This window comes from Anastrepha ludens, chromosome 5 (assembly GCF_028408465.1).
Source record: "Anastrepha ludens isolate Willacy chromosome 5, idAnaLude1.1, whole genome shotgun sequence".
Classification (NCBI taxonomy): domain Eukaryota; kingdom Metazoa; phylum Arthropoda; class Insecta; order Diptera; family Tephritidae; genus Anastrepha; species Anastrepha ludens.
In genome coordinates this window covers 77,813,754-77,834,178 of record NC_071501.1, presented here as the reverse complement: position 1 = coordinate 77,834,178, position 20,425 = coordinate 77,813,754, and the positions used below count along the sequence as shown (strand labels likewise).

At 38.5% G+C, this 20,425-nt stretch overlaps 1 protein-coding gene across 1 annotated transcript in view; it reads right to left on the bottom strand.

Moving 5' to 3' along the window:
• LOC128864764 (adenylate cyclase, terminal-differentiation specific) overlaps positions 1 to 17,624 on the bottom strand; it is a 29,938-nt gene extending 12,314 nt beyond the window's left edge. The window contains exons 1-3 of the mRNA XM_054104522.1: positions 17,582 to 17,624; positions 9,892 to 10,100; positions 1,773 to 1,908 (exon numbers count right to left, since the gene is read on the bottom strand). Of these exons, the coding sequence (XP_053960497.1) occupies positions 1,773 to 1,908; positions 9,892 to 10,100; positions 17,582 to 17,624 (388 nt within the window). The remainder of the gene's footprint in view (positions 1 to 1,772; positions 1,909 to 9,891; positions 10,101 to 17,581) is intronic.
• Positions 17,625 to 20,425: the final 2,801 nt, after the last annotated feature.

The window sequence follows — 20,425 nt, the reverse complement described above, 5'->3', positions numbered from 1 at the left end:
TATTTTTTCAGAGTTTTCCCATGTGGTTGCTAATTTCTAGTGAGAAATAATACTGCCTACTTTTTGGCGCTTGTATGTTGGCGCAAACTTGTAGTCTACTTTTTGGCGTTGTATTTCCTTGGTGCCTACTCTTTGGGGCCTTTTTTGGTCCCAATTTTTTTGGCGTTATTTTTTTGGTGCCTACTTTTTGCCGCTTGTTTCCGTTTCCTGGCTAGTGCTTGTGCGTACTATAAAGTGCTATCCATTCCGGCGTCGGGTTTATTGGTATTGCCTTGCGGTAATTTGTGCCGTTGCTGCGATTCTGGAATTGCTGCGTTTGTGCGGGTAATAAACGCACGGAGTAGTGCTGTTTGTTGCCACGGTTTGTGTCCGGCGTTTACCTACACTGGTCGACCCTTTTCCGTTTTTTATAAATTTTGTCTATTTGTATTCTCTGCAAATGTTGTGAATTTATTTAGATATATATATTCTTTCCCTAATTTTCGCCAGGTCCTCAATGTACATAAATCCATAATTTGCTACCTCCTTGTCATAATGAGTGCACTCACTAAGTGCAATGATCCCCGAGAGCGATGTCTCATAAGCCGGTAGCGTCGAAGGTGAGCACCGAAGCTAAGAACAATCCATGTAACACATATCTACCGTAAAGCACAAAGTAGCGTCTATCCATAGCGTAGTAATAGCTACAACAGGCACCTGTCTTGTTTCAGGCGGCTCACTATATAAACGTGCATCAAAGTCATGTCGATATGCTAGGTAGCTGTTATATGACTTAACCATCAAAAGTAGCAGCCCAACCTAAGCTAATCGCCAATCTTTTCGAAATGAACTGATTGTTGAAACCAGATTGGCCCTATGCTTCAACGGGAGGTGATATATAGACATTAGGCCGGGTCGATTTGTGGGGAGGCAAAAAAATCGCCCATTGCTCTGTGAAAATCATATTCTAGGGATCATAATAAGAAACTTTGCTCAAGGAACCATATCTCTAAAATGAATTCTGATATCCCCTAATTTGGGTCGAACTTTTTAGTTTCTTTTCTCATGTAAAGGCCAAAAATGGTGATATTTTGAAATGATTGTATGGGGAACCCCCAGGGGATTTCCAGGGGGTGTGCCACTGGCATGGGTGGATCGGCCGTCCAAAGTTAGTGGGGGTCGGTCATACATTTGGACTCGATTGGAGCACTCTAAATGGGTCAAAGTGGGATTTTTCGTTCGACTCAAATTGGGGGACATCAGAATTCGTTTTAGAGGTATAGTTCCTTCGGCAAAGTTTCTTATTTTGATCCCTCGAATACGATTTTCACAGAGTAATGAGCGATTTTTAAATCGACCCGCCCTAATAGGCATCTATATCTATATAATTATATATACTTATACTTATATATGTGTAATTTTCTAATCTAGTGCCCACCGATGTTTAAGTTTTTAATTACAATATAAGTTGACTGCATACAACAGATTGGAAAAAAACTAAGTTTAACTTAATTACGGAATTAATTCTCGGACTCTTTTCTCTGTAGCGAACTTCTGTTTAGCTTAATTTCTATAATAATAATGAATGCCATTACCCAGATTGAGGGGAAATCAATCAGAATCGCATATTTTCAGTACTAAATTTTACTAATCGAAATATCGCAACCAAGCGAGCGATAACTTATTATGGAGAACAGTTGCATCGCATTACCTTACCTCAACTACTTGCACACCAACTTAAACATCTAAATAACATGTGTATTCGTAAATTTTTGAAATTATTTTATACTTACAGACCACAACCATATCGCCATGTTCAGTGACTGTCTGAAAAGATGGCGCTTCACCGGAAACTTCACAACGAAAACGACCCGCCGACTGCAGGTTGACATTGCGCAATGTAACAATGGCATCACTGGAATTTTGGAGCTAAAAAAGAGTAAAAAAATGTATTTGAATAGCAAATATATTAAAGCAAATTCCAGGTACACAGAGACTCATAGAAAAGTAGAAGTAGTTTGTTAAACGCAAACGGGTGAACGAATTTTTGGGAATTGTGTGCAAAAGTACATACAAAAAATGCACATGAGTATATAAAAACGTAAACAAATAGCACTATACAAATAAGAACAGTACATAACAATGCAAACGTGTACATATACACACCCAAAAGGCATTAAACAAGTATGCGCATAAATATTTTACGGGGCGTATGAGTAACTTTGCCGCATAACTACGGAAAATTTAGTTGAGAATTGGCCGCATATAAAATTTATCTTGCTGACCAAACTTTACCACTAAATTGACAGCCAAAACGTACTTCCGTTTCTATGCACCGATGTTTTTACATGCATTTCTTGATATGGCTGTCTATTCTATTCGCATTCCTAACTAACTAAGTAAGTAGCTACGAAAAGTTGTATTGTGTTTACTTAATCTTTTGTGTGCTGATCTATTAGAGCGTGATTTAGTTATTTTGTATAGTCGTACACTCCTTCACTACTTTTTTCTCATTTCTTTTGTTGCTTAACTCACCGAACGACTAACTCGACTCGTTCACTTTTAAGTGCATGCACCGCAATCAGCAAATTTATTGCTATTTTACTTGAAAGTGAAGTTGGCTAACAACTCCAACCAAATTCGTTGAACTTTAGCTGCCAAAGTTACTGCTATAAAAGCAGATGATATATATATATATATATATGTACAAACTGTATGTACAGGCGCGATGAAAAAAGTAGTAGTGTTTGTAGGGAGTAAGCAAAAAAATTTCTTTTCCTTATCTATTTTTTAGGAATTTTATTTTACTTATAGTAAAATACGCAAACGCCAACAGGCCTAGATTTTAAAATTAAGGAATTTAATGCAACAACTATTTACCTTTTGCGATCGCCAAATTTCTTTGATGAGAGTACCAGCTAGTCGGAGCAAATTTAACTTTTGATAGTTATTTCTCCCTGAGTGATGTAAAGCCACTTTGTGGATATTAAAAATCACTGAATTCGTTGAAAGTGGCTTATTGGCTTTGATTTGTTGTGCTTCCTACTGATCTCAACTCTACTCATCCTGGAAATCTTTGACTCCCACTTAGTGACATCTTGCCCGACTTTTACGACAATTTGCGAATGCCGCCACTATGGCGCCATCGACCGCAAAGGGTTAAAAAAGGCGTTCCACACATAATAATTCGGTTTACTGAGCAAATCGAGCTAAAGGTGAATTGAAATCACTTAGGCGTGTGATGAAACACTCACACATTTAAATTCTCCAAAAGCATACATTAGAAATAGAAACAGAATTATAAGAAGTTTGCACTTCGATCTAAAACACTTTTGTGCTCCAGAAATCCCAATAGACGATTATATAATATTACGTACTCAGACAAGGCAGACATAGTAAGTAGTCAAACCGAGCAAAATTTGGAGATACTACCAAAGCTGTTGTTGTTATTGTAGCAGTTCATCAATCCCTGTCAGTAAGGTACAGACACCGCTCGTCATCGTCTATCTCATCTAAAGATAGGCGCAAGAAACATGCTATTTCAGCGATTTGAAGGAAGACAGGCGTTAGGTGAGCGGATTTAAGGGGCCATGTGAATAGGTTAGTCACGTGCGTGATATATTCACATTCCAGACATGACACATTGAGTATGGCGAGACCGATTCTGGATAGGTAAAAGTTTAATTGAAGAAACAAGGCATCCAGAGCTTCCTCTCAGGCGTCCAGACTGGCGAGGCGTAATTCAGAACCGACTGACCGATTGCCTTAAATTTTCCCAGCACCATTTGTTTATCCTCACCCCAAGTGCTACGGGCAAGCGATTTGAGGACCTTGTTACGGTTTTGGGAGAAATTGCCATTGTATGCGGCGAAAAAGAGAGCAAATCGTCAAAGAAAACCAGAAAATTCTGCGATTGTTAACGGCCGACAATTGGGCGTCATCGACTTTCACCTTCAACTGCAGGTGGCAAAGAGGGTCGCCGTGGATTAAGTGGAGAAAAGTTGTAAAAAAACGAGAAAGTTAGGCGAGATAATCATTCACTTTGGAACATAAGCCATAGATTTTGTTTGGAGAAAAAGATATACATTATTTTTGCGTACAAGTTTTTGCGCAAATGATTTAAAAGTTATGGTCGATCTTTAGCTCCTGGGCGATAGTACGACCACTAACCGCCGGTTAACTTCGATTATTTCTGTGATTTTATTGACATTTTCGACATTTCCTTCACCAAAAATGCCTCAACAGAAATTAGCTGGTACAGCTAAACGCGCCATAAACCATTCACAATTTCAGCGGCATGGCTGACATTTTCGTGTTTATCAAAGAAAAACTGCAAAATGTACCTACCGTGGGCTTCCATTGTTAACATCTGTAACTCACAACTGAATGGGACAAACAAAAATGGCAAACTAATTTTTTAGTGTGAAATGTCACTTTGATAATAAGATATCGATATCTACCGTGCAATAAAATTTCTCCTTAAAGTAATGTATACTACCGAAGTCGCATCTGATTTGAGTTCATTTAAAAATTATTAGGTCTACGAAAATCCTCTGCCTGTTATTGAAAAACTGCTGTTTTTAGTTTAAAAATTATTTTATTTTTCTGCATTATCGCTCTTGACTTCAACCCAATTGGTCCAGCATTTTTCCAACAGCAGTATTCCATTCCAGAAACAAGAGCCTAAAAGACTACGTCAGTATTCTATGCCAATGATGGATCTGAAGATATTGACATCTCGTCAAATTGGATTGAAAGCGATGTCAGCATTGAGCCAGTTAGTAACGAAGAAGTGATGAGCGAAATCTTCAAAATGAAAACGAAAAAAACGCCTGGTTTCGACCTCATAACTACAGAAATTCTTCAGAGATTGCCCAATAATTGTGTTACTTGTCTGTCTCAATTGATTAATTTGTGTTTTTTGTTATATTAAAATATATTCCTATGTACTGGAAGACAGCCGAAGTAATTATAATTTTGAAAGCCGGAAAATCGCCAAATGATGTGTCTTCATACCGACCTATTTCTCTGCTACCAATGCTGTCCAAACTTTTTGAACGACTGTTACTGACTCGAATGTTGCCGATTATAGAAAACAAGAGAGTTATTCCAAAGCACCAATTTGGCTTTCGAAAAAATCACTCCACTATCGACCAAGTTCACAGGGTTGTTAGAACCATAGAGTGTGCGATAGAGGAAAACAAAGTTTGCGCAGCGGTGTTCCTTGACGTCTCTCAGGCGTTTGACAAAGTTTGGCATACGGGCTTACTCCACAAACTAAAATTGATTTTGCCCAGGAATTATTGCGAAATCCTTTCTTCCTACCCTGATGGCAGATACTTTCGTGTCAGACTTGACAACACCTATTCATCACAGGGTTGTTAGAACCATAGAGTGTGCGATAGAGGAAAACAAAGTTTGCGCAGCGGTGTTCCTTGACGTCTCTCAGGCGTTTGACAAAGTTTGGCATACGGGCTTACTCCACAAACTAAAATTGATTTTGCCCAGGAATTATTGCGAAATCCTTTCTTCCTACCCTGATGGCAGATACTTTCGTGTCAGACTTGACAACACCTATTCATCATTGCAAAACGCACGCGCGGGGGTACCTCAAGGAAGCATCCTAGGCCCTCTCTTGTACCTCTTGTATACGTATGACTTACCGGTTCACGAGCAACACGTTACCGCAACCTTTGCAGATGACACGGCTATCCTAGCAGTTGGAGAAGTGATCGAGACTACAACGACGAAATTACAATCAGCGGTGAGTTCTATCGCAACATGGGCAAAAAAATGGGGTATCAAATTAAATAATTCCAAATCAGTTCACATTGTATTCGGCCTGAAAAAAACTATTTACAAGCCAGTCTACATAAACAGCGTAAATATACCGTACGTCAACGAGGCAAAATATCTTGGTATAACCCTTGATGCTTAACTGCGTTCGAAGGCGCATGTCAAGAAAAAGCGTGATGAGCTGGAATTGACTATGAGCTGGACTATGAATAAGTTCGTGCGGTTTTTTTTCGAAATTTGAAACTTTATTGACGTACAAATTTAATATTCAAAATATTGTCCATCGCTTACTACTACTTTTTCCCATCTTTCTGGCAATTCACGGATTCCCTTTGTGAAAAATTCGGTCGGTTTTGCCGCAATCCACGAATCGATCCATTTTTTGACTTCATCGTAATTACGGAAGTGCTGGTCAGCCAGGCCATGTTGCATCGATCGGAAGAGATAGTAATCGGATGGCGCAAGGTCTGGACTATACAGCGGGTGGGGTAGGACATCCCATTTGAGCGTTTCTAAGTATGTTTTGACCACTTGTGCAACATGTGGCCGAGCATTGTCATGTTGCAAAATAACTTTGTCGTGTCTATCGGCGTATTGCGGCCGTTTTTCTCGCAGTGCTCGGCTCAAACGCATCAATTGTCGTCGGTAGACATCCCCCGTAATCGTTTCATTCGGTTTCAGTAGCTCATAATACACAACACCCAGCTGGTCCCACCAGATACACAGCATAACCTTCAGGCCATGAATATTCTGCGCCGACGTCGATGTTGAAGCATGGCCAGGGTATCCATACGTTGCCCGACGTTTTGGATTGTCGTAATGGACCCACTTTTCATCGCCAGTCACAATTCGATGCAAAAAACCCTTTCTTTTGTGCCGTTGAAGCAGTTGTTCGCATGCCATAAAACGGCGTTCAACGTCTCTTGGCTTCAATTCATACGGCACCCAATGGCCTACCTTTCGGATCATTCCCATGGCTTTTAAACGTTTGGAAATGGTTGATTGATCAACTCCCAAAGTTTTTGCAACCTCTTCTTGCGTTTGAGCCGGATCTTGATCGAGCAATTCCTCCAATTCGGTATCCATGAACTTTGGCGGCGCACCCTCGCGTTCTTCGTCTTCCAAGCCAAAATCACCACTTTTAAAGCGTGCAAACCACTTCTGGCACGTTCGCTCAGATAGAGCATGCTCACCATAAACTTCCACCAAGATACGATGACTTTCGGCTGCTTTTTTCTTCATATTAAAATAATGAAGAAGAATTCCCCGCAAAAACACATTATTTGGCACGAAATTCGACATTTTCAAGTGTGGTAAAAATATTGTTGTTTACGCTTCAAATAAAAAACTTATACTGACGTTTGTGCCTTACGACAGTAGCTCTCCAATGAATGTTTGGAAATGTGGATCGATGGAATAATAATCAAGTTACGCCATCTGTTGTAAAACCGCACGAACTTATAAATAGACCTATTAAAAACAAAAAACCTTCTTTATCTTATTGGCAGACACTCTATTCTGTCAACGAACAACAAACTACTGCTATATAATCAAATACTCAAACCGGTCTGGACGTATGGCATTCAGCTATGGGGATGCTCAAGCGAATCTTGCATGACTATTATCCAACGATTCAAAAATCAAGTGTTGCGCAAAATCGTCAATGCTCCATACTATGTGAGAAATCTCGACCTCCATCGTGATCTTGGTATCTTACCCATCACTGAGGTGGCGAAAAAGTACGCCATGGCTCACAGACAACGTTTAAGTACACATGTCAATGCTGAAGCATTGGCTTTGCTTCAGCCAAATACTCATCGTCGGCGGCTCAAGCGTAAAACAGTTTTAGACCAGATGGCACCCAGTAGCAGCTGTACCTTATATATTTATACATTCATAATGAATTTATGAATATTGAGGCATCTCAGTTTTTTCCCTTTTTAATATACATCTTCAATAAAAATTGCTCGTTAGTATCTTTATTTCGTTGTACTAGTTGTAATTTCTAAACGTTATTCTGCTTATACTTTAAGATGCGTTAATAAAAAATAAAAAAAAAATACAAAAAAAAAATATCGATGTAAGGGCCACTCGGTTTCTTCTTCGAAAGCAAAGCGCTTCCCTCGAACCGAATTTCGAAGTGGCTGCCCTATGTCCTCGATAGCCACACGAATTCCATCTTTGAGGTTTTGAATCGACCCTGGGATGTTGACGTAGACCTTTTCTTTTACGGGGCTCTAAAGGAAAAAATCACAAGGTGTTAAATCACAAGATCTCGGTGGCCAATTGTGATCACCTCTTTGAGAGATAACACGGCCCGGAAACTTTTTCCGTAAAAGATCAATGGTTTCGTTGCTTATGTGGCACGTAACGCCGTCTTGTTGAAAATAAACGTTGTCCAGATTAATACCATCCATTTCCGGCCATAAAAAATAGTTAAGCATCTCTCGATAGCGATAGATAACACCTGTTATTGGAAACCCCTTTATTTCTTTAACTTTCGTGGTTCGTTCGACAGATACTGTACTTTTTCACGATGTACTTTTGTTACTTAAATTTTATTTATATTAAACTGAAATTCTTTCACAGCTTAGTTCCCAAATTAATTATCGCGGCTATCGGCCGCCTTGGTCGAATGGGTTGGTGCGTGATTACCATTCGGAATTCACAGAGAGAACATGGCTTGAAACCTCGATGAAACACCAAAATTAAGAAAAAATGTTTCTAATAGCGGCGGTCGCCCCTCGGCAGGCAATGGCAAACCTCCGAGTGTATTTCTGCCATGAAAAAGCTCCTCATAAAAATATCTGCCGTTCGGATTTGGCTTGAAACTGTATGTCCCTCCATTTGTGGAAGAACATCAAGACGCACACCACAAATAGGAAGAGGAGCTCGGCAAACACCCAAAACGGGGTGTACGCGCCAATTATATATATATACAATATATATATATTATATATTGAGGAAAAAAAAATGTCTAACATTTTTTTTTTTATAATCTATTTAGCCTTTGTCCTGGCTGCACTACTATTTTCTCGACTGCGTCTGTACATACACATGTATAAGTCTATACATGAATGCACCCAAGTAGCGAGCACGCACTACTCTTGTGAGTCGTTTTGTGACTGGACTGGGCAAACGCCTTTCGTTGTACATTTCTGGGCAGCATGTAAGCAAATGCTCAAGTACTGTAAAGTACATCCAAGTCACTTTTCGTGAACTTTCAATGCAAACATATGCACTTCTACGCGCTTGTATGCGAGCATACTAAACATGCCAGCATTTGTGTGCGTAACTTTTGGAAGCAGGCACGTGTTCACTAGCTTACTTTCCTATTTTAAAGCAGTTTCACTGCAGTTTATCTAAAACAAGAAAAAAGGCAAGAAAAAACCCACCACCTGACTGTCAAAACGTGTTTTTTCCTTTTTTGTTGTTGTTGCTATTTCACTCACGTTGGCGCAACGCTTTTGCTGAATTTTATCGTTTTCGGTTGAGTATGCGTTGCATAAAAAGCGCAAAGTTTCCCACGCCTTATTGAGTAAAAAGCACAAAATGCACATGGCGCGCCAAGTTCTCTATTTTTGCGTACATTTTAGCGGCGCACACATGATTTCTTTATCAGCAAAATAAAAATACAAAGACAAAACTTGTGCTGCTATACTTTCGCTTTTTGCACGCTACTCTCCCACCGACACACCTCGCACATGCATGCATGAATTTTGCATGAACGCACCTGTAAGTGTACCTTGTAAGAGTGCGGGTGTGCTGGTGTGCAGGAGTGCAGGTGTGCAGTAGTGCAGGTGTGCAGGAGAGCAAGTGTGTTCGGCACCTGACTAAGACTTTATACGAAAGTTTTGCATACAATCGGCGATCTGCGTCTGATCGTCGATGGCATCACCTGCTACAATGGCTTCGCACACACACACACACACCCGCATGCATTTGCATGCATAATTTGTGCACATCTATGAATTTGTGTGCGTCAGCTTAAATTTTGGGCGTAAATATATGACGCTCTTTGTCCTGCCATTACTTAAGCATGTGTGTGTATACTCCATACGCGCATCCTAATGTACTGTTATTGCAATTGTATATGTAGGTATATTTTCGACTTACCTCCACTGATACACCGGGCAGCAGAAATGTTTGCGCCGGTGGCATGTCTCGTGGCACGTATCGATAGAACTCATTGCCGTCCTTGTACCACTTCACGGAGTACAGCGCCTCGCCATCCAGATCGTAAAGGCATTCCAATTGTGCTGACGAGCCCTTCACCACGTAATTTGGTATTCGCACTTCGACCAGTCGTAAACTTTGTGTGTAATCTGGAAATGAATTGAGCGCCGAGAAAGTGAGAGGGAAGAAGAAGTAAAGAAGTAAAAGTATGAGTAAAAGAATTGGAAAATTGTGTGAGATACAATTAAGTTTATAAGAGAATTTGTATTTTATATTTTCGCCACGATATTGTACGACAATTGTGTGCCTATTATTATACAGAGACTCGTACGGCACTAGAAGGGCACATATGCACCCAATACCAGCAATCGCCAGCTGCTTAGCGTTAAAACTTTCTCCTTGAAATGCAGAATATCTGGGCCTGTACGCGAATTAGTATAGCTGAAGTCTTCACTTTCAGTAGAGATGCTTTTCTGCGAAAAATGTTAAGTGTAATAATAAAACCACGTGAAATCTACTTTTTTAGTTAGCCAGAAAAGTTTTCGCATATCAACGAATAATATATATTGGGTAGTCAAAAATGTCTTTTCGTATTTCTAATCAAACTTCAACTCATTTTCTTTATATTTATAATGAACTTTATTAAACCAAATATGTACAATACCATTTTGGTCGACCACCTTTTGTCATTTTTCTTCTAGAGACATTATTCCATCAGTGTAAAACTTTTGTGGTTTCTCGGCGACAAACTGCGACAAGTAATTTTCACAGGCTGCTCTCGAAGCCAACTTTACTCCATTAAGAGATTTCTGTTTTGACCGAAACAAATGGTAGTCCGATGGTGCAAGGTCAGGGCTATATGGTGGATGCATCAAAACTTCCCACCTAAGCTCTCCCCGTTTTTGACGAGTCATCAAAGATGTGTGTGGCCTAGCGTTGTCCTAATGGAAGACGACGCCCTTTCTGCTGATCAGTTCTGGCCATTTTTTTTTTCGATTGCTTGCTTCAATCTCATCAGTTGTTGGCAGTAAAGTGTAGAATCAATCGTTCGAGCAGGCTGGCTTTGCGACCATTTGTTGAGCTTCACCACCCTTGCACCATGATCTTTTTCGCACATTATTGTCGTATTTGATCCACTTTTCGTCTCCTGTTACTATTCGCTTCAGAAATGGTTCGATTTCATTTCGTTTCAGCAAAGAATCGCAGATGTTAATTCGGTCCATTAAATTTTTCACAGACAATTTATGTGGTACCCAAACATCGAGCTTCTTTTTGTAACCAGCCTTTTTTAAATGGTTCAAAACCGTTTGATGAAGAATTTTTAGTGCCTTGGCGATGTCATGGCAGCTTATGTGACGGTCCTGGTCAATCTTTTCCATAATTTCATCGACTTTTTCAACGATAGGTCGAGCGGAGCGAGGTGCATCTTTCACATCGAAATTTCCAGAACGGAAGCGAGCGAACCATTGTTGTGCTACACGAACTGATACAACATCGTCTCCGTAAACTTCACAAATTTCATTGGTGGCTTGCGTGGCATTATTTCCTTTTTTATACAAAAATTTCAAAATATAGCGAATTTCTTCATTATTTTCACTCATTTTTGAACAGCTATAACTTTTTTTCAACTTCTCCGAATTAAATTTTTTGTTTTGTTAAATGAAGCTTAAAATGTCACCTTCCTAACACCATATGATATGACACAATGTGATTGGTAGCACTGGAGATAGATGACTCCAACGACATCTACTGACAAAATACGAAAAGATTTTTTCGACCACCCAATAGGTAAAGGTTTTTTCAATAACAGGTGTTATCTATTGCTATCGAGAGATGATTAACAATTTTTATGGCCGGAATTGGATGAACAAAATTCATTTATTTTGCACCACCATAGGTCGTGTTTATAGTAAGGCTTTTAAATCATTTTTTATTTTACTTTAGGTCACTTCTTTCGATAATTTTTTATACTAAGAAATATTGCATACTCCTACGTACAAAACTTTGTTATGATAATCTGGTGTCCAAAATTTAGATGCCCGAATCAACTGCAACAAGTGCAAGAACTTTTAAAGAGCAGATACCAGAATATTCAAAAATAATTTTGCTATCGATTTCATTAATTTTCCAATGTCACATTACAAATAAGTTATTGAGTATTTGCTTACCATAAAAATTCAATTTTTCCATTAATTCACAAAAATCATCCCACCAAATTAGTACAAACAAATTTTTAATCACAATCTGATTAAAAATTAGAAATGCTAAATATTTGACTACAATTCGAATGGGGAAATAAATTAAATGTTGAAATGTTTTCATATGAACTGCAACAAATTAGTGCAAAAGAATCTAAAGTAAATAAGAAATTGCAGTTGATGCCACAATACATGAAAAAATTTTGTTTTTATGGAAAATGAAATTCACCAAAATATTTAAATACTCAATATGAATTTAATTTTACACGCATCATTTAATAAACAAACAATAAATGCAACCAAATTGCCGAAACTTGTTTAGGAAATAAGTAAAATTATGACTAAATATTTTATCCATTATTTAAGTATTTATTGAAAATTATTGTACATCATTGATATGTAAACAAAAATATGCAAATTGAAGATAAATATTTGTAGAATTTTTGCGCAGATATAAAAAATTTTCTAAAGCAAAGATAAACCAATTTACGTAACCACGCATATACCTAAATGAGTGTGTGTTTGGGTGTGTGTGTGTCATTGCAGCAAGAGAAGAGTTTAATATAAAAACGTAGAAAGACTTTAATGGTTGTGAGCAAATTAAATTACCAAACATTTTCGAAAATTTTGAAACATTAAAAAAAAACTTTTAGGTAGGCCAAGGATTCCACAAAACCTTTCTTGTAAATGTAAAAATATAATAAGTGGATTTCCGGTAGAAATATTATTGTTAATATTCTATAGTAGAATTTTACGGTGATAATTTTTGTGGAAAATCTTAACCGTCTATCCGTCTCAATTATTTTTTAATTGGATCAAAATTCACACATTTTCGTTGTAGAAGTTTTCGTGCAACATGTGAAAAGAGTTATAAGTTTATTTTTATGGAAATATTTTTGCCAATATTCTATAGAAGATTTTCATGAAGATAATTTTTGCGGAACACCCTAACCCTCTATCTTGCCTTTTTACGGGTAAATTTGGCCAATTTCGTAATAAAAGTACAAACAGTTATTTTAATTGTGCTGAAATTTTGTACAAAAATATTTGTCAGAAAATTTCAGGCGGGTTAACGAAGACTCTCATGTCGTCAATATAAGTTTTCTATCGTAATTTATAGGAACTTTACCTGCACCTAACCTAAACTAAACGCCTAACCATAAATATAGTAGAGTATTCTGACTTTTACGCACTCCTTTGCTTGGCTGTTGGTACCAGGGGTGCCTTTCATATGTCGGGATTAGAGAACAAAAACAAATTTTAATTATCGAAAATCACTTTATTGTGTTTCAAAATATTCTCCATGAAGATCTATACACTTTTGCATGCGTTTGAACCAATTGTCGAAGCACTTTTGCCACTCTGAATGAGGTACCTCCAAAACATGCATTCTGAATGCCGCAACCGCTTCTTCAGGTGTCGAAATACGTTGACCTCTCAGTTTGTTTTTTACGTACGGGAATAAAAAGAAGTCATTCGGTGCCCAGTCAGGACTATACGGCGGATGACCCATTAATTCGATGTTTTGGGTGCTCAAAAATGCAGTTATTTGAGCCGATGTGTGAGAGCTCGCATTATTCTGGTGAAGAGTGATCCGTCTTTGGCGATTGGTTTTCCTAATTTCTTGGAAGACAACGGGCAAACAAATGGTTGGGTACCACTCAGAATTTACTGTTCTGCGTTGTTCTAGTGGTACCGTTGCGGTATGTCCAGTTTTTCCGAAAAAACAGGCGACCATTTGCTTGGAAGTGCTTCGTGCGCGAACGAGTTTTGTTGGATTTGGCTCATCTTGAAACACCCATACAGTCGACTGCTGTTTACTTTCGGGCTAATACGCGTAAATCCATAATTCATCACCTGTCACGATGTCACAGACGTGTTTCGAAGCCCCGCGATCGCATTTTTTGAGCATTTGCTTCGACCAATCGACACGAACCTTTTTTTGAGCGATTGACAAATTGTGTGGGATCCAACGCAAACAAATTTTTTTGACAGTCAAATGTTTATGCAATATTGAATGTATGCTGGTCCCACTAATGCCTAAGATTGTCTCAATCTCGCGATAGGTCACATGACAATCTTGCAATACCAGTTCGGCCACAGCATCAATGGTTTTCGGAACAACAACTGACTTTGGACGACCTTCACGAAATTCGTTTTGGAGTGAACTACAACCACGATTGAATTCACCATACCATCGATAAACACTGGTCCTTGAACGAGCTTCGTCGCCTGAAAATGAATTAAGTTCATCCATGCAATGTTGCTGAGTTAATCCACGTCGAAAGTTGTAAAAAATAATCGCATGAAAATGTTCACGATTTAATTCCATTTGTGAACCGAGATGAATCTTTTAAGTTACTGTAAACAACACAAATAGCGCTGGTATTTCAAAACGTTCAGAGTACGTAAAAGCCAAAAAATGTCAAACTTTGCGATATAGCTGTCAGTTGCCAGATTGCAACACCAGGGTTGCCAAATCCCGACATATAAAAGGCACCCCTCGTAAACTGCCCTGTCTAGTACCCAAGTGTCAAATATGCATTAAGTCTTATACTACGCCATTTGCAAAAGTTATAAGGTGATGATTGAAAATTATATGGTGATTGATTTTGCGCCGCCTTGTATAAATATGCATTTGTACGTACATATTGTTTTTGAATACTGTATTTAGCATATTAGATTATATTTCGACTCGATATACATACTTATTCCTATAATTTTCTTTCAATACACTCAGGAACAGGTTTGGGCATTTTTTACTGCCACTAAATTGCAATACCCATAATTTCTTAGTGCTAGTTAAAATAAGGTTTTCATTATCACTAAGTCTGCAGTTTTTCAGGGTTTCCACTATTCTCTTATTGCAATATAAATTTATTGCATTATGCACTATAAGCGATAGAGAAGATCCGAAATGAAGAGAGAGAAGAGAACTTTTGGGAGACTTTCACCTTAAAAATGGAACAAAATACATACGGAGGCCAAAAAAATGTGTGGAAATGGCTCCGAATTAAAAAAGAAATCCTATTGACGAACTTGGTAACATACAACTACATCGGCAGGATCAATCCTTTCCCATTTTCAATGTATGTGCGTAGAGCAACATAGCTGCCGAAAAACAGATTAGCTAGCGATTTCATATTCATTATGAGAGAAATAGTTAGAATAAAACAAACCAGGTTATCTATGCTCTGTAGATCTCACTAAAGCTTTCGACAAGGTTAGACGAAAAGACATAGTAGAGCTGATCAGCAAAAAGAAACATATTGCAAAAAATATCTTGGAAATAATCTGTGAGAACAAAGCAGCCACAAAGGTAAACTCAAAACCAGCATGTTTAATACCAATAACATCAGAAATTAGGCGAGGTGGCCTGAGTCCAACATTATAGTGAACGAAATACATAATTGATCAAGTTAAAATAGCCATACCTGGATCCGATTCCCAGCGATTACAAGATAATTAGTTACATAGACGAAGCAGTTCTTATTTTGAGGAATGAGGACAACCTACAGAGACTTCTCTTAAAATGTTAGCAAGCTCTGAAGTGTGCAACATACAAATATCTGCTGAAAAACCAAATGCTTAATTGTATCCAAGGAACCCATAAGATGTGAATTGGTAGTCAGCAACCATCCGATAGAACAGGTTCTTGAAATTACCTATCTCGAATCAAAAACCATCAGCCGTAGGGATCTAAGAATAGAGGTAAAGTAAAAGCGGCACCGCTATCTGGCTGCCTGAGAACTGCTTTATGGAGAAATGAGTACATGAGGACCGAAAACAAAGTAGGAATCTATAAGAGATGCGTTCGACCAATGTTCCCGTATGCTGAGAAAACAAGGGTGCAATAGCTGGATGCATCGTGTACCGAAAGGCAAACCAAGAAATAAGAAACATTTGCTACGTAGCAGAAATAACGAAATGGGCCCGAACTCGAAGAAAGGTATGGAGAGATCGCGTCCGAGGAATGCCGAATGGACATCTGGAGAAGATAGCATTATACGGCAAAGTTAATCGAAGCAGGCCCGGTAATCGACCGGGAAGACCGCCAAAAGGGTGGCATGAGTGCTGGACGTCGGGACCTGCGGACACGCAAAATTAATAAGACAATATAATGAAATATTCTTGTATATAAAAAAAGCCCATAGCAGAATTAATTCTTAAATAAACGATGAAGAAGACAATCTGGATTTTAAATTCTTGACATATCAAAACTTTTGAATTTTTTGACAGATATAAATATTTGATATGTTCTGGTATTCTTTACGAATTTTAATACGATATTCTTAAATTTTTATTGAGCATCGCTCAGACATCAACATGAATCTGTCAACATGGCGATATGGATATGACCTAAGCTTAATTGACACGGCATGATTTGCATGTTACATCTTGAGTTCTTGCAGAAGGTTGCATGGTCAATCAGGAATTACGTTGAAACTAAACTTTTTTGGCGTGATCAAAAATTTTGGAACAATCAGTCACGGATAATATACCTAGATAATGCATCATATATATACCATAGGCTCCTTTAACACCTATTTAGAGTATAGGGTGTCAAATGCAGCAGCTCTCATATTATTGCTTGTTCTATATATTTGAACCAAAAATATCACTGCGCTCGATTTTACCCCCTAGACCTTTTTTGTATTTTTAAGAGGGTTGCAACGAAAATAGCTTTTTTGTTTTTCAAAATATTCTCCTTGGAAGTCAATAGACTTCTGCATTCACCAAAACAAATCTTGAAAGCACTTTTGCCACTCAGAAGTGAAACCCTCCAAAACGAGCTGCTTAAAGGCTTCAACAGCTTTCATAGGTAATGACGAATATTGACACCGCATTTTGTTTTTGATATTCGGAAACAAAAGGAAATTTTCGAGTGCCAAATCAGCGCTATAAAACAAATGGTTCATTGATTCGATCTTTTGAGTGTTCAAAAACTCTCTTGCGTGAGCTGACAGCTCGCGATGTATTGGTGAAGGATAATTTATTTTCGGTGGTTGGTTTTCCTTAATTCTCTAGAAACTTCAAGCAAAAAAATGGCAGTTTACTACTCAGTATTGACTGTTTTAAGTTTTTCGAGTGATCTTCTTTCTGGCCACCTCTGAATCATCTGCTCATGTTGCAATTGTATCACTCGAATACCTCGGAAACAGGTGACGATTTGCTTTGTGGTGATTCTTCCGGGACCAACTTTTGTCGGGCTAAGCTTGCTTTGGCACACTAATACTGTTGATTGCTGTTTGGTTTCTGGCTCATGTGCATAGATACAGGATTGGTCACCTGTTCCAACCCAAAACGGAAATAAATCATCCTACGAAAATTTTTAATTACATTTTTTGGGCGAGAATTTTTCAACCCACTGAAAATTGAGCAAATAAAGCTCTTAAGTCAAAATGTGCATGTAAGCTTATGCTACAACATACCAAACTTTTCGATAATAATATCCAAATACGACTCATCATACATAATGCATGAAATAGGCACAAAATATAAAAGGCAACCCTAATAAAACTGAAGAGGCTCATAAGAGAAGACAATTTTCTGCAACTGAGGATGCAAAGATCGAAATGCTGAAGGCCGAGACAGAACTGCTTGGAGGATTGGAAAAAGAGCTGATATAGATGTAATGTATTATATCAGGATTGAGGACAACTTGGAGGTTCACAGAATATACCTTATATTCGGGGATAAATAAATATTTTTCGAATTAAATAAAAGGTTGCCTTTTCTTTCAACAGATCTCGTGCACACAATTAGAGCTCTCTGACTTTGTATTTATAAATATAATATATATACATATATAACTGGCGCTTACACTATTTTATTGGGTGATTGGCTGTTTGGCTGCGCTTCTCCTCCAATTTAAGGTGTGCGTCTTGATATTTTTCCACAAATCGAAGGAACTACAGTTTAAAGTCGACTCTAAACAACAATTGGCTTTTATGAGGAACTTTTCCATGGCAGTAATACACTTTCTTTCTATTACTAAAAACTTGTTTTATTATTTAACGTTCATGCACGGAGATTCGAACCTATGCATTGCCGAAGGGTAGCCACGCAGCATCCATTCGGCTTCGGCGGCCACTCTTGGACGTTATTAACCATAAATTGCATACACACGGGAACCTGATTGACAATAAATCCCTTTCAGTAAATAAACTTTTAAATTCAAAGTCAAAAATTCAAATTAATATTTGCCAATTTATGATATTTCAATGCAACTACGTGAATTCGTCAGTTTTGGTATTAATTACCATACAAATATTATTTGCAAATAAACAAATTGCTTTATGCTGTTACCATGGTATTTTATCTCAGTTGTTTGCGTACATACATATGTACACAGGGTGATTCATCTCAATTTTTGTTTGAGCTACCAATTTTTTTTTACATTGACTGCTATTTAAGATACAAATCCGTGATGATTCCGAAATCTATGAGTAGCTTATGATTAGAAATTTAGTAAATGGATTGACTTTCTCTGGAGCAAAGTTCACTGAATAGGCTGCCAAACGCCTGGTGGAAGATGAGCATTTGCGCCGAAAAATCAACTTTTCAGATTAACGCTACGCCAACAAGCAGAAGTGACTCAGACTGGTGCTCAGTAAATGAACATTTCGTCATGAAAAAGCCGATGCTACTGCAACGAGAGACTATTGGGTGTGAATTTTGGGGCGAGTGGCATCATCAAAGAGCGATATTTTTTTTTCGAAATTGGGTAAGTCGACGGTCACTTGTCAATGACGGCTACTGTCAATGACGATAATTACCGCACTTTGTTAATATACTTTTTGTTTTCAAAATAGAGGGAGTCGTCATAGAGGGCATTTGGTTTCAACCGGATGGCACCACTGCCATGCAACCAATTTTATTTCGATCTTTTGTGCACTGTCCTCGAATATCAAGATAGAACTACCCAAAAATGAATCACCCCTGGAGGAGTTATAATTTTTGCAAATGGCGTCGTCGTACATTAATCATATTTGACACTTGTGAACTAGACAGCAGTACTTATAGTTTTGTCTATGTTATTATCGCACATTATTTTCTCCCGAGAAGACCACTATTAAAATTTCCCCTGAAATATTTTTGTGCAACATTTTAATTCCAAGAAGAGCCATGACAGAATCTTGGAAAAACTTCTGTAGCAGTATGGAAGACACTAATGAAGAGTCTAGACTTAGGAAACTGCTATCCAAGAATCCTTCTATGCCATGAACAATACGAAAAATTAACGAGGAGTGGGCTGACAACTGTGAGGACTCTCTAGAAGTCCTAGTTAGCACACATTTTCCAGGATGTGGGGGCACTATAGATCTCGAAACTAGAAGACATATTCTGCAGGACATCCCGACGAACGTAATTACGACCATCAAGATAGAATGGGCTATACACAGTTTCGACCAAAAGGTAAGCAACATTGTGGTACCATGGGTAAGAACGATATTCAAGGGATGCCTGAGGTTCAGCTACGTTCCTGTATTGTGGAGAGAAGCGAGAGTTGTGTTTATTCCAAAAGCTGGAAAATGCAATCCTCTCTACTCGAAGGAATACAAACCCATTAGTCTGACTTCATTTCTCCCGAAAACGTTAGAGAAGATTCTAGACACATAGGTACATTAGAGACACAATTGCGCCGGACGTATTATCCAAGGCGCAGCAGATCTACTGAAACTGCACTTCACCCACTTGTACTAAACATAGGAAAGGCGTTAGAATATAAGGAGTATGCTGTAGGAGTATTTCTATATATATCAGGGGCCTTTAACTATACGCCCGTAATGCGTTGTACGCATGTAAAAGAATGCTGGGCGTTACTTGGGGTCTATCACCCTCTCTGATGCATTGGTGCTACACTGCACCGATGGGTGATACTGTATGGGGTCTTGTGGTATGGTGGACTGCGACAAGAAAACTGACATACTAAATGCCGCTGGAAAGGATTCACCGACTCGCTGCTCTGGACTAATTTGACCATATGCAAAACATAAAAGTTATGTGTACAACTAACGACAAAAAAACTGACTCAATTCGTACTTACGCTCTCGCGAAAATGCTAACAGATCATAATCTATTGGCTGCGCATGCGTACATGATAGGGATTGCTAACACGGACAAATGCAGGAAATGCAGAGAGGATGACGCGTCTAAGATGCCTGGGAGCCCCACTGTTTGACGTCTCAAAAGCGGATCCCCCAGCCCTATTTGGCTATGCGTGACTTATTGCCAACCAGGCTAACCTAACCTAACCATAATTCCAAGATCCA